The 12,089-nt window shown below is 44.8% G+C and overlaps 2 protein-coding genes across 5 annotated transcripts; both read left to right on the top strand.

Annotated features, from left to right (window-relative positions):
- The first annotated feature begins 983 nt into the window (after positions 1-983).
- LOC103707380 (uncharacterized) lies at positions 984-3,515 on the top strand. The gene has a single exon (XM_039125531.3). The coding sequence runs from the start codon at positions 1,044-1,046 to the stop codon at positions 3,357-3,359; it is 2,316 nt and encodes a 771-aa protein (XP_038981459.3). The 5' UTR covers positions 984-1,043; the 3' UTR covers positions 3,360-3,515.
- A 1,202-nt stretch (positions 3,516-4,717) lies between these two features.
- LOC103707318 (spastin, putative (Protein of unknown function, DUF599)) lies at positions 4,718-10,756 on the top strand. 4 transcript variants are annotated; one of them, XR_016396427.1, is made up of 4 exons: positions 4,718-5,050; positions 5,727-6,280; positions 6,470-7,825; positions 10,533-10,756. XR_016396427.1 is itself a non-coding variant. In XM_008791754.6 (3 exons), the coding sequence occupies exons 1-2, from the start codon at positions 4,883-4,885 to the stop codon at positions 6,270-6,272; spliced, it is 714 nt and encodes a 237-aa protein (XP_008789976.1). In that variant the 5' UTR covers positions 4,718-4,882; the 3' UTR covers positions 6,273-6,280; positions 6,470-10,756. The 4 variants fall into 4 exon arrangements, 2 of the variants coding, with proteins under 2 accessions (XP_008789976.1, XP_089781448.1); XR_016396426.1 differs by having other exon boundaries at positions 6,470-10,434; XM_008791754.6 differs by having other exon boundaries at positions 6,470-10,756.
- The last annotated feature ends 1,333 nt before the right edge of the window (positions 10,757-12,089 follow it).

Raw genomic sequence — 12,089 nt, 5'->3', positions numbered from 1 at the left:
GGTGGTCCAAATAGAAAGCTTTCTTTCTTTCTTTCTTCTTTCCTCTTTTTTTTTTCCTTTTTTTTTGTAAAAACGACATTTCATATAGCTCTAACTTGAATACATTCAGCCATATCAAAAGAAAGTAAAGAGTACAAGGTGGGAGGAATATCTCCTACAGATGTCTATGTGACCTCCCTGGAGTGCCGGGCAACAAATGAGGCAATCCAGTCTGCTGCACTGTTCGCCTCCTAAAAAACATGTAAAGCCTGAAAATCGCTCGGATCCTGAGCCAGTCTCCGAATCTCACGGATGAGAGGATGACCATCACCATATCTGTCCACTCCCCAAATCCACTCGATCACTATAGAGGAGTCTCCGTCAAGGCATATATGCTTAACATGGAGTACCCACCTCGCATAGGATATCCCCATCCAGGCTGCCCGCAGCTCCGTACCAACTGCAGTAAGTTTCGACGCGCGGCGGCCATCGGCTACTATCAAACTATCTAGATCATCTCTGATGACAAAGCCAACTCCTCCAAGAAGTCAGAAATAGTTGATTTCTTTCTTCCTTTCGAGGAGGGCAATAATAGCCAAAAAGTAGGGGCACACGGTGGGCTCCATCCTCCACGTGACTGCAGTTAGCTCACATGCCGCCTCCTGTCTCTCTCTGCTCCTCAGGAGAATAGAAACGGAGAAAACAAACCGCAGGCACTTGTCTGGTACGTAGAAATTTTTTTATTAAAATATTTATTAAAATCTTTTTTTAAAATATAATGTCTGAAAAAATTAGCATATTTGATTGATAAAAAAATTGTATTTTAAAATAGTTTGTATCTGATTGAATATTTATCGTATGAAATATCTATTGTATATTTTTTTAAAACAATTATCTATATATTGTGACGACTTAATAATAATTTTTAAAAAAGGTATTTTTATAAAATATAAAATTTTTATTTTTTATAAAAATATATATATATTTATAAACTCTAACCAAATAGGAGCAATTGTTTTTTTGTTTCCCGTCGCCCATGCTTCGTCCTTTTCCCGCGAGTCTTAATGGTAATCTCGTCCAAAGGCCCAATGAGATCGCCGGTGATGGTAAGCGGAGGAGGAAGAGGAGGAGAGACACCACAGCCCACCCACCGGAGTACAAGCAGCGGCGGCGGCGGAGGGCGTGGCGGGAGCGAGATATTCATCTGTTTCACTGCCCGGCCGTCCACCTCCATGCGCGCCCCGTCGGCGAGGTCGCTCCCGAGCCCCGGCCGCAACCACCGTGACCCGGCGGCGCCGCCGCTGTCTGCGTCGCTGAGCAGGAGGCTGAGGAGTAGCGGGAGCCTCAAGGGCGGGCAATCCCCGATGTTTCCGGCACGGAAAGGTTGCGCCTTTCGAGCCGCGGAGCCCTCCTCCCCCAAGGTTACGTGCATTGGCCAAGTTAGGGTTAAATCCAAGGCAAAAAACCATGGGGAAGGGGAGGCGTTGACGTCCAGGTCGGATATTTTGAGGAGAAGACAGGAGGGGAAGAACGGCACTGGAGAAGAGGAGAGGGAATGCTCGAGAAACCAGAGTTGGGTTTATCAGCTCCCTACCAGCATCCTTGAGGCACTGAGGGCAATTGGATCGGAGTTCAATTGCTTTCTCCCCTGCGGAAGGCGCAGATCTCCGTGCCTTTCGTCGTCGAGGGCGAGGGAGGGGAAGGGAGTAGTAGAACGAAGAGGGGAGAAGAGGTCGGCAAGTTCTTGCGGAGTGGTGTTTGCAAGGTGGCTGATGGCGATAGAGGAGAGCGAGGAGAGGAAGGGAGGGGAGATGTTAGGTATGGTGGTTGGGGAGAGGGAGAAGGGGGAGCTGGATTTGGTGTTGAGGGAGAGGGAGAATAGTGAAGCGAAGGTGGAGGAGGTGGGGAATGAGGGATGGGTGGAAGAAAAGGAAGAGGTGATGGTGGTGAAGGAGGAGGTTGTCTGTGTTCCGCCAAAGAATGCTCTTTTGCTCATGAGGTGCAGATCTGATCCGGTAAAAATGGCAGCTTTGACTTCCCGGTTCTTTGGATCTACTGCTACAAATGTTCAAGCGGAAGAGGAGGAGGAGGAGGAGGAGGAGGAGGGTGATGGAAATGAGGAAAGAAAAGAAGTTGGGAAGCACCTTGTAGCAGAGGAGGCTGGAGAAGGAGATGGACAAGAGTCGAACGACGAAGTGGAAGCCGATGCTGAAGAATTTTCTCAGGGAACGGGGAAAGCAGAGAGAAGGGATTGTGAAAATCAGAGAAGCTTGGAAGGAGTATTTCTATCTGTATCAGTGACAGAGGAGGAGGGCGCTTCGGAAGATAGAGGGTGTGTGGAAGAAGAGAAAGGAATCAAAGAAGCAGGATTTTCAGATGAATCTCTACTTAGCGACCCAAACGAAGTAGGGGAAGCACCAGAAACCGAGTTACAAGAAAAGCAATACGAGAAAGTTTTAAATGATGAGGCCGTTTCGCTCGAAAGAGGAGAAGAGAAAGAAGAGGAAGATATGAAAGGAAAAGAATCCAGTAGCTGCTCTTCCCAATACAATAAAGGGAAGGAAGAAATGGTGGTCAAAAAAGAGAGAAAAGAAACTAGATGCAATAAAGAAGCAATGAGACGCAGCAGTTCATGCAAAGAGAAGGAGAGAAGAAGGTATAGCTTTTCCACAGAAGGGGAGGCAAGGAGACACAGTTCCGCCACCTTGAGAGATGCAAGGAGAGCCAGCATCTCTACAGACAAAGAAGGGAGGATCTGCTGGAGCTTTGTCATTGACGGGGAAGAGATAAAAGTGAGATCAGAAGAATTAGCAGCCGAGGCGGAAAGGGAAAACAAGAAAGAACAATTCCCAAAGGAGGAGGAAATAAGAAAAGCTGCGGAGGTTGAGAAATTCAAGACCACAAGAGAAGCTCGACTGGTGCCTGAAGAAAGAAGAGAAGAGGAGGAAGCAGGTGGAGGAGAAAGAGAAGAGGAGGAGAGGGAAGAGTTATCGGATTGTCTTTTGTTAATGCCGTTCGAGCACAAGCTATCGATGGAGGTCTCAAGGGGGACGTGGGTCTGCAGCACTGACTTCCTCCATGGTCATCGTCATCACCATGGTCATCCACCTAAAGGAGGGACAACCAGAGCATCCAAAGTTGATGATGGGAGGTGTGTCAAAGTTGATGAGGTTGGTGATGGGAGGTGTGTTGAGAGCAAGGAGGTGATCGAATCCATGGAGTCGAGCCCCCGACATCTACCACCTCCGCGACCAAAGCCACCCTTGCCATCAGCTGTTGAAGAGACACTATTGAGCGGTGTTGCTGCTGCTCTGGTGCCAGCGTTCGAGCCATTTGTGCTCACACGGTGCAAGTCCGAGCCAGCGAGGCCATCAGCATAAGACCAGTTGGTGCTATTAGCTTCTAAGCCTATTGCTAATGGGTGCTTTTTTAGACTCTTTGTTGTAAGTGCTTTTGATGATGTGTTGTTGTATGATAATAGATGTTTTTTTACCAATGAACAGAATAGAGTTCCCTTTTTCTTCCCTTTGTTTTTAGAAACCAGAGCTTACTGTTATTAAACCTTTTCGATTTCCATGCCATCATGAACTTCTTAGGAATTCACCTCCACCTCCAAATTCTCCAAGATGTGATTATAGAAGGAGCCCCACCCCTCCACTTGATTTTATCCTCAAAGAAATTTCATGTTCATAAAGATTAAGGCCATGATGAGAAGGACCCGCACCAAAATTGATGAATCTATAATAAGATTTAACAGAAAGATATGATTAGGGGACCATCCGCAAAGGTCTGAATCTTTGCTGTTCAGAAGTCTGATAAGGTGCAAAATTTCCAATCAGAGAAAGCATTCTCATCAAGTGACTTCCTAAAAGGAAAAAAAAATCCTTGAAGCAGCAGGAATAGATCTTGAGTTCCAGAGAAATCTTCTTCTGTAAGAAGAATCAATGAAACGTTTCCATATGCAGCTTTCGCCATTTAAATATCTCCACCACCATTTACCAAGTAAAGCTGCATTTAGATCTCACAAATCTTTGACCCCCAAACCACCGTGATCCTTTGATTTGCAAATAGATTTCCAATTCACAAGACAACAACCACCACTTACCTCTGATTTCTACATAGGTGATGACTATGCTGAGGAAAGTTCGCACATATTCACCCACGACAAACGCTTCGACTTGGATTTATGCTCACGTTTCTGTTCCTTGTTTAGTTGGAACCAGGCCCACCTTCAATGTTTTTTCGTTGACTCTGCGTGCTCTAAGGTTTCTTCCAAAAGTTCTCTGTTTTTGAGTAAAATGGTGGCCTGGGACCATCTCATTTCATTGAAGAGCTGGAGCCTGGAGAAGAATTGCCAGAGTTCAATACGGATTTACCACAAATTTCTTGACCGAGATACGGATTTATGGTCACATTTCTGTTCCTTGGTGACCACAGAACTGGCCCTTCTCAAATTATCAATTGGTAACCTATTTTTCACTGACGTATAGTGTTCCCGCACCACAATCAACTTATCATTCTCCACTTGTATGCAAGTTTAGATAAATTAAGAAAACAGTTACAGTCCAATAAAAACATGCCACCTAGGATGCATGTTGGTACTTGCCCAAATCCCCTCGTTTATACACACAAAGTATATAAGGTGTTGGAGTGCAAGCAAACGCCTCCATTGCAACTACGCAAGCTAAAACTTGCTTGCCCCTCCCTGTTTTCGTGCCTTTTTCTGGAAGGCAGTGGCTGTATATAATTATCTGTTATTACAGAATAGATAAGCAATTAAAGTTGGCAATCATCGCTTGCCAATATATACAGAGCTAATGACAAGATACACAAAGCTAAAGAAGCTCCTTTAGAATGGCATCTCTCGCCTAAATGTGAGGAGAAGAGGGAAAGGAAGAGAGAGATGCTTCTGGACAGGGGATCCATTGATTTAGTACTGGTTCCATCTGGCTTGGCCATTATGTTTGGCTACCATCTGTTCCTCCTGTATCGAATCCTTAGGTTCCCGCACGCTACTGTAATCGGCTATGAGAACCATAACAAACGAGCATGGGTCCAGCGGATGTTGCAGGTAAGTATATGAAGCCTCTCCTTTTATGCACTGCTTGAAGCTTTTAACGTTCTTGTAGAGTAGCAATAACATTCCTTGTTCATTAACTGCATTCTTAATCATACTGAAAGATGCTTGTAAGACTTAGGTGCCATATGACTTGGCTCTGTAACAAGCTCTTTATCAAAGCAAACAGTTTTTTTTATTATTATTGTTGGGAGCTAACAAGCAAAGCAAACAGTTCTTAAAAGAAGTTTATTCAAATTATCTCGCTGCCTCAGTGATTGTATCCATGTCTTCTTTGCTATCTCCTCCAAATCGCGTCACCATGGCGTTTTCAGCCCTGTGATGTTAACAGCTAAAATATCTTAAGAAGTTTCTGTCACCAACATAATAAAAGCTTCTCCATGCAATGGTCTTCTTTCATTTCTTAATGAAATGAGAGTGGGTTAACCACCATTTTGCTTTAAAGAAAAGAACGTCATTCTTCATGCAAGAAAATAAGTTCCTGAAACTGCCCTGCAATGCTATTCTGAAAATAGTGGCAGTACACAAGCAATAGAAAAAGAAAAGAAAAGAAAAGAAAAGAATCTAAGAGCATGCAGCAGCATGTTTTACTTTGCGAAATTCAGAAACTAAGAAATAATTTGGTCGAAAGATCGATATGGCAATTAGAACGATGAGCAATTTTTCGCAGATGACTCCGGAGGATACAGGACTAGCTCTGCAGGTAATATCGAGCAATATATCGGCATCGAGCAACCTGGCATCACTCTCCATTGCCCTGAGCTCCCTCATCGGGACATGGGCAGGAAGCACCTCCAAAGTTTTCATGACCGAAGTGATCTATGGCGACACAAGCCAAGCCACCTCTTCAGTGAAGTACATCGCCCTCCTCATCTGTTTCCTGGCGGCCTTCACTTGCTTCATCCACTCCGCGAGGTACTTCGTCCATGCCAGCTTCTTGATGAGCACCCTGGACTCCGACATACCTGTAAGCTACGTCCAGACCGCAGTGATAAGAGGTGGCAATTTCTGGTCGATGGGCCTGAGAGCAATGTACTTTGCGACCACCTTGCTGCTGTGGATTTTTGGACCGATACCGATGTTTCTTTGTTCCGTATTCATGGTGGTGATCTTGCACTTCCTCGATACCAATTCCACGCCATTGCACCAGTATCGGTTTTCTTCGAACAAAGGGGTGGTGAAAAGGGTAGACCGACCCTTGAGGAATATTAGCTAACATCGAAGGTGTTTCTGAAATCATTTGCATCCAAGAATTCTAGCCAGTTTCTCAAAAGCTCACCAGCAAAGAGAAGTGTGTTTGAACAAAATATAAGAAAAGATGTAGCCATCACTGCATGAGAGTATATTTAATATGCTGTGCACAAAATGATCAAATTCTCTGCTTGAACCGGATTTCTTTGCAATTTTTTGCAGGCATCAACTGAGCTCTGCTGCACATACTTGTTCTGGATTTCACAGGGTGTGCGAGGCCCTTGATGAGGTTTACTGCATTCAGCTGTCCATCATCCTTCAGACCAGATGTTGAGTTAATGAATAGCTTTCATAAACTTGGTTATGATGGTTAATCGAACAAGAGTATGACATCAAAGTCAATTGTGTTGGTTCTGAATACAGAAGTTGCTAGTTAATTGAACAAGCAATTCGGTATAAGAGAGATAGGAGAGCCTTAAGGCTCAAGGGTAGGGCTGAAAGGGAGCCGGGCTGAGCTGGGCTGGGCCGCACCCTACTTAGATCCTGTCCGTTTTTTTCGAACTTAGGCCCAAACAATGTTGGACATCCAGGCCCAAAATGGCTGAGCCCAGATGCGGGCCCGATCCGAACGCGATTTGGCCAACTTGAATTATCTGTTTGGGCCAAAAAAAAGTCTAACCCAAACCTGATTGAAGTTTAATATTTTATAATCTTGCTTTGTAAGTAAATGAGCTAGCTACAAATTATGTTCTCTCCTATAATACAAGTAAAATAATACATGATACATTATTCTCAGTTAAACCCATTTTAATATGTCATGTACTTCTCTATTATTCTCACTAAATAACAACATAAAAAAATAAATTGATCCGGACTTGAATTCGAGTCTGAATTCGGGCTTCATTTCGGATCTTGTTTGAGCTTGGGCCGAGCCCAGGTAGGGCCAATGACATATCCAAGCCGACCCAAAATATAAATAGGCTCTAAGGCCAAATCCGTTGCCCGCAGCCTGGCTCGAAGTTGGCCCGGCCTGAAGGGCCTCGAGCCGGCCCAAGCCCGTTTCTACCCCTACTCTTCTTTTTTTTTTCTACCTCGAGCCGCAAGTAAGAGACCAGCATATACTCCATTCCCATGGGTGTAAGTCCTCAGAATGGCGCTCGCGACGTTACTCTCCTGCAGAGCAATGCCATCACCGAAGCTCCCACCGAGCTCAGAAGGACGACCTCGCCAGAAGGCTGAGCTCAGAAAGCCGAGCTCAGCAGGCAGAGCGCAGAAAGCCGACCCCAGAAGGCCGAGCTCAGTAAGCGGAGCGCAGAAGGCCGAGCTCAGAATGCCTCCTTCAGAAGGCCGACCTCAAAAGACCGAGCTCAGGAGCCCGAGGGCAGAACGCCTCCCCCAGAAGGCCAGGCTCAGAAGACCGAGCTCGGAAGGCCGAGCTCAGCAGGCAGAGCATAGAAGGCTGACCAAAAAAAGCCTCCCCCAGAAGGCCGAGCTCAAGAGACCGACTTTAGAAGGCCTGTGCTGAGCCAAGTCTTGAGGGATTTCGAAGCTCGAAAGCCATCAAAATGCCTCCAAAAGGTACAGGACGCCACTTTGGCTTTAAATAATTTTAATATTCTACCTATTTTTAGGTCGGAGAATGCAAAAGACAACCTACGGGTATCTCTATCTCCAACGTCGCTCCGCTCCGAGTAGGGGCGCACGATCGCCAACGAACGTGGCCCGTCTCCTGAATGTATCTCCAATAATGCCCTGACCAAGTTTGGATGCCCGACCAAGCTCGGATGCCCTGACCAAGCTCGGGATGCCCGACCAAGCTCGGGATGCCCGACCAAGCTCCGATGCCCCGACCAAGCTCGGGATGCTCCGACCAAGCTCGGGATGCCCCGACCAAGCTCGGGATGCCCCGACCAAGTTTGGGATGACCCGCTGAGTCGATTGCGGGCTAAGGCACCCTCGACCTCGAGAACTACTCGACAACGCCCCGACCAAGCTCAGGATGCCTCGACCAAGATCGGGATGCCCTGACCAAGTTCGGGATGACCCGCTGAGTCGATCACGAGCTAAGGATCCCTCGACCTCGAAAACTACTCGACGACGCCCCGACTAAGCTCGGGACGCCATTCGATGCCTCCTACGACGACGTGCCCTGATCTGAGTGGGGGCACCCTGCTGAATCGACCATAAGCCAAAGAAGGCCGCTGAAGTCGACCTCGGAGTAGAGTCGCTTAGCTCGGCTTGGACAGCTCAGCTTAAGGCCGTTAGCTCCGACTACACGAGAGGCACACCCTACTTGGCATGTACATCTCCATAGACATTTGGCTATTTTACAGGACGATCAACGACTGGACTACTTCCTTCGCCTGAGCTAAAAAGCGGCTCGAACTCGGAAGTCGGGGGTAGTGTTGGGGGGAAAAATAGACCACCCCACAAATACAATTAAAGCATCCGAATTCAAGCACAAGCCTGGCCTCAGAAGGTCGAGCTTAGAAGGTATGAGCTCAGAAGGATGACCTTAAAAGGCCGAGCTCAGAAGGCTGACCTCAGAAGGCATGAGCTCAGAAGGCCGACCTCAGAAGGTCGAGCTTAGGAGGCCGACCTCAGAAAGCCGAGCTTAGGAGGTCGACCTCAGAAGGCCGAGCTTAGGAAGCCAACTCTAGAAGGCCGACCTCGTTGTCCACATGCTGCAGCCATGCCCTGCAGCAGCTTCATAACATTATGCTTTGCTTGCCGGCCATGCCACGACATATCAACCAGGGACCATACCCTGCTACGACTGTCAACGCCTCACTGTTCCCAACAACGGTCTGCACCGTGCGCCACAAGCAAGCTCTGGCTGCACGCCATCCCTACTCATGATGGAAATGGGTTATACCTCCACCACCTGGACACCTCTATAGGGACTATAAATAGCTACGTAAGGTAACATAAAAGGGATTTTTGGCTGGGCCTACTAAACTCCACTCTAACTTGAGCGTCGGAGGGCCCTCACCGGAACCCCACCGGTGAGGCTTTGTGCAGGTCCACCGCCGCGTGGGAGGTAACGGTCATCCTCTTCTTCCACTTACCAGCAGCTCCCTCGACTCCTCCGGCGTGGTCACCCTCAGGCCAGATTTGAACCACAACACGCTCTATTTAAAATGCATTTCTATCTGTGTTCCAAGTGGCTTCTCAGCTGATCCATTTATTAAATTTCCACCAATGATTAAATATTTTCGTCAACTTTGCCTAGGTTGCATCAGGTGGTCTCCATGCGTGCGACGCATTACTATTCTCTACATTCCAAACGTACCATTTATGAATCTCTACATTTGCTGAAGCTTATGAGGTGCGTTTATTGTATTGGAGGCAATTTTGGACCATTTTGAGTAAGACAGGAGTATCAAACTTTTTATTGCACCTTTCAAGACCTGCATACTGACATCAATTAAAAAGCATTCTTGATTCTTTAAGCCAAATTAAAATCGTATACATTATATTAAGATTCTATCTGTCTCCATTGCCTTTGCTTCCATATCCATTCAAGTCGTATTTTGAATAAAACGTTTTTCAAAATCATCATATAATCTTGGGACAAGGGAATTAGTGTTTTATCTAGTCTTCCTTATTCGAGATGGAAAACCTTCTCATTGACTTATAGTTAGAAGTCTTATTACTTCGAGTTCTAAGTAGCACGCTGATGTAGCACAACTGCAGAAGAAAGAGGAGAAGGAGGAAGAACAAGGGAGGGAGAATGAAGAAGAGGTTATAGAGATGCAGGGAAGAAGAGAAGAGTAGAAGGAAGAAAAAGAACAAAAAAAAGGCTAGGATTTTTTTTCATTCAATCATTAATTACCTCATACATGAGAGAGGTGATCTTTACATAGACCTTACATCTTGATCAAATCAAGTAATCAATTGATCAAATCAATCAATTGACACTGATTAAAGTTAGACCCTTACATCAATTAATCCCTTACCAGAATTAGTCCACTAAATTAACCCAATTACATAAATCCAATTGACTAGTCTAATAACAAAATAACTGACCAAATTGACTTGACTAAAAAAAGTGGGCAATTAGTTGCCAATCAAGGTACATTGCATCCCTCGATCCGAACCTGTACATTGCAGTTAGACTAGTCTTTACATTGCATCCCTCGATCCGAACCAGCCAAAGAAAAGCGGGCAATCAGTTGCCAATCAAGGTACTTATATGATAATACTTTGCAATTTTTCTATTTGTGATAATTCGACCTGGGTATTGGATACCGGTAGTCTTTTTAATATTTGCAATTCGTTGCAGGAGCTACAAGTCAGTAAGAGGTTTGAAGAAGGAAAAAGGTTCCTGAATGTTGGAGATGGAAGACCAGTTCCAGTTCTAGCTTTAGGAATTCTTAAACTTGAATTCAGCTCTCATGTAAATGTCCTTAGTGATTGTCACTATTGTCCAAGTTTTCTATTGAATATCATTTCTATAGGCCTTTTGGCCAAAAATGGTTATGAAATATCAATAAAAAAGGATTATTGCAATGTCATTTGGAATGGTGTTGTTGTAATGAATGGAATTCTAAGTAATGGCATTTACATTTTGTCACAGCCTGTTCATGTAATGTATAAATCCAATAAGCGCCATAGAATAGATAATGTCACGGATGTCTACCTTTGGCATCATAGGCTAGGTCATATTAACAAGAATAGGATGAACAGGTTAAGTAAAGAGGGAATCCTTGATGTTAATGATTGTGAATCATTGACAATCTGTGAATCATGTCTTCTTGGTAAAATGACCAAATCACCTTTTACTGAAAAAGGTGAACGAGCCAGTGATTTATTGACCCTTGTACATTTTGATGTATGTGAGCCAATGAGCACAGATGCTAGAGGTGGGTATTCATATTTCATTACGTTTACAGACGACCTTTCTAGGTATGGTTATGTCTATTTAATGAGACATAAATCTGAATCATTTGAAATGTTCAAATTATATCGTAATGAAGTAGAAAAATAAACTGGAAAGAGTATTAAAACTCTTCAATCAGATCGAGGAGGTGAATACCTCTCCAGCGATTTTTTGACATATCTAGGAGAAAATGGGATTCTCTCCCAATGGACTCCTCCTAGTACACCACAATATAATGGTGTGTCAGAAAGGAGGAATCGAACTCTGTTAGACATGGTTCGATCCATAATGGGGTTTGCTAATCTGTCCATATCTTTTTGGGGATATGCTCTTGAGTCAGCCTGCTATATTCTAAATAAGGTTTCAAGTAAGTCTGTAAATAAAACACCACATGAGATGTGGACTGGACGCAAGCCGATGCTCTCTCATCTTAGGATTTGGGGATGTCCGGCGTACGTCAAATGTTTGAAGACAGACAAACTTGAACCCAAGTCTGACAAATGTTTCTTTGTTGGTTACCCTAAAGAAACTAAAGGATATTACTTCTACTTTGCTGAAGAACAAAAGTTGTTCGTAAGCAATAGAGCAATTTTCTTAGAAAAGGAATTCCTTGGTGAAGGAACAAATAGCTCTAATGTTGAGCTTAGAGAAGTTCAACATGTAGAAGATCCGACACTATCTACTGGACCAGTTGAGTCGGATTTGATTAGATCAGATCCAGAACCCATATTAGATGCACCATTAAGGCAATCGGGTAGAGTACCACATCAGCCGGACAGATACTACGGTTTCTTGGTCCAGGATGGGGATCCTATCGAACTTGATGAAAACAATGAGGATCCGTTCACATATATGATGCAATGCAGAGGTATGACTCTGATAAATGGCTTGAAGCCATGCAATCCGAAATGGAATCCATGAAGGTCAATGATGTTTGGACATTAGTTGACCCACCCGAAG

This window comes from Phoenix dactylifera, chromosome 1 (genome assembly GCF_051530095.1).
Source record: "Phoenix dactylifera cultivar Ajwa chromosome 1, Ajwa_hap1_PhDact_Kaust_v1.1, whole genome shotgun sequence".
NCBI lineage: Eukaryota > Viridiplantae > Streptophyta > Magnoliopsida > Arecales > Arecaceae > Phoenix > Phoenix dactylifera.
This window is presented reverse-complemented; position numbering and strand designations above follow the sequence as displayed.

Excerpts from the sequence above, each read along its gene's own strand:
- LOC103707380 (XM_039125531.3), top strand. The coding sequence starts at position 1,044 with ATGGTAATCTCGTCCAAAGGCCCAATGAGATCGCCGGTGATGGTAAGC.
- LOC103707318 (XM_008791754.6), top strand. The coding sequence starts at position 4,883 with ATGCTTCTGGACAGGGGATCCATTGATTTAGTACTGGTTCCATCTGGC. Across the intron at positions 5,051-5,726 it reads GGGTCCAGCGGATGTTGCAG|ATGACTCCGGAGGATACAGG; the intron begins GTAAGTATATGA and ends AATTTTTCGCAG.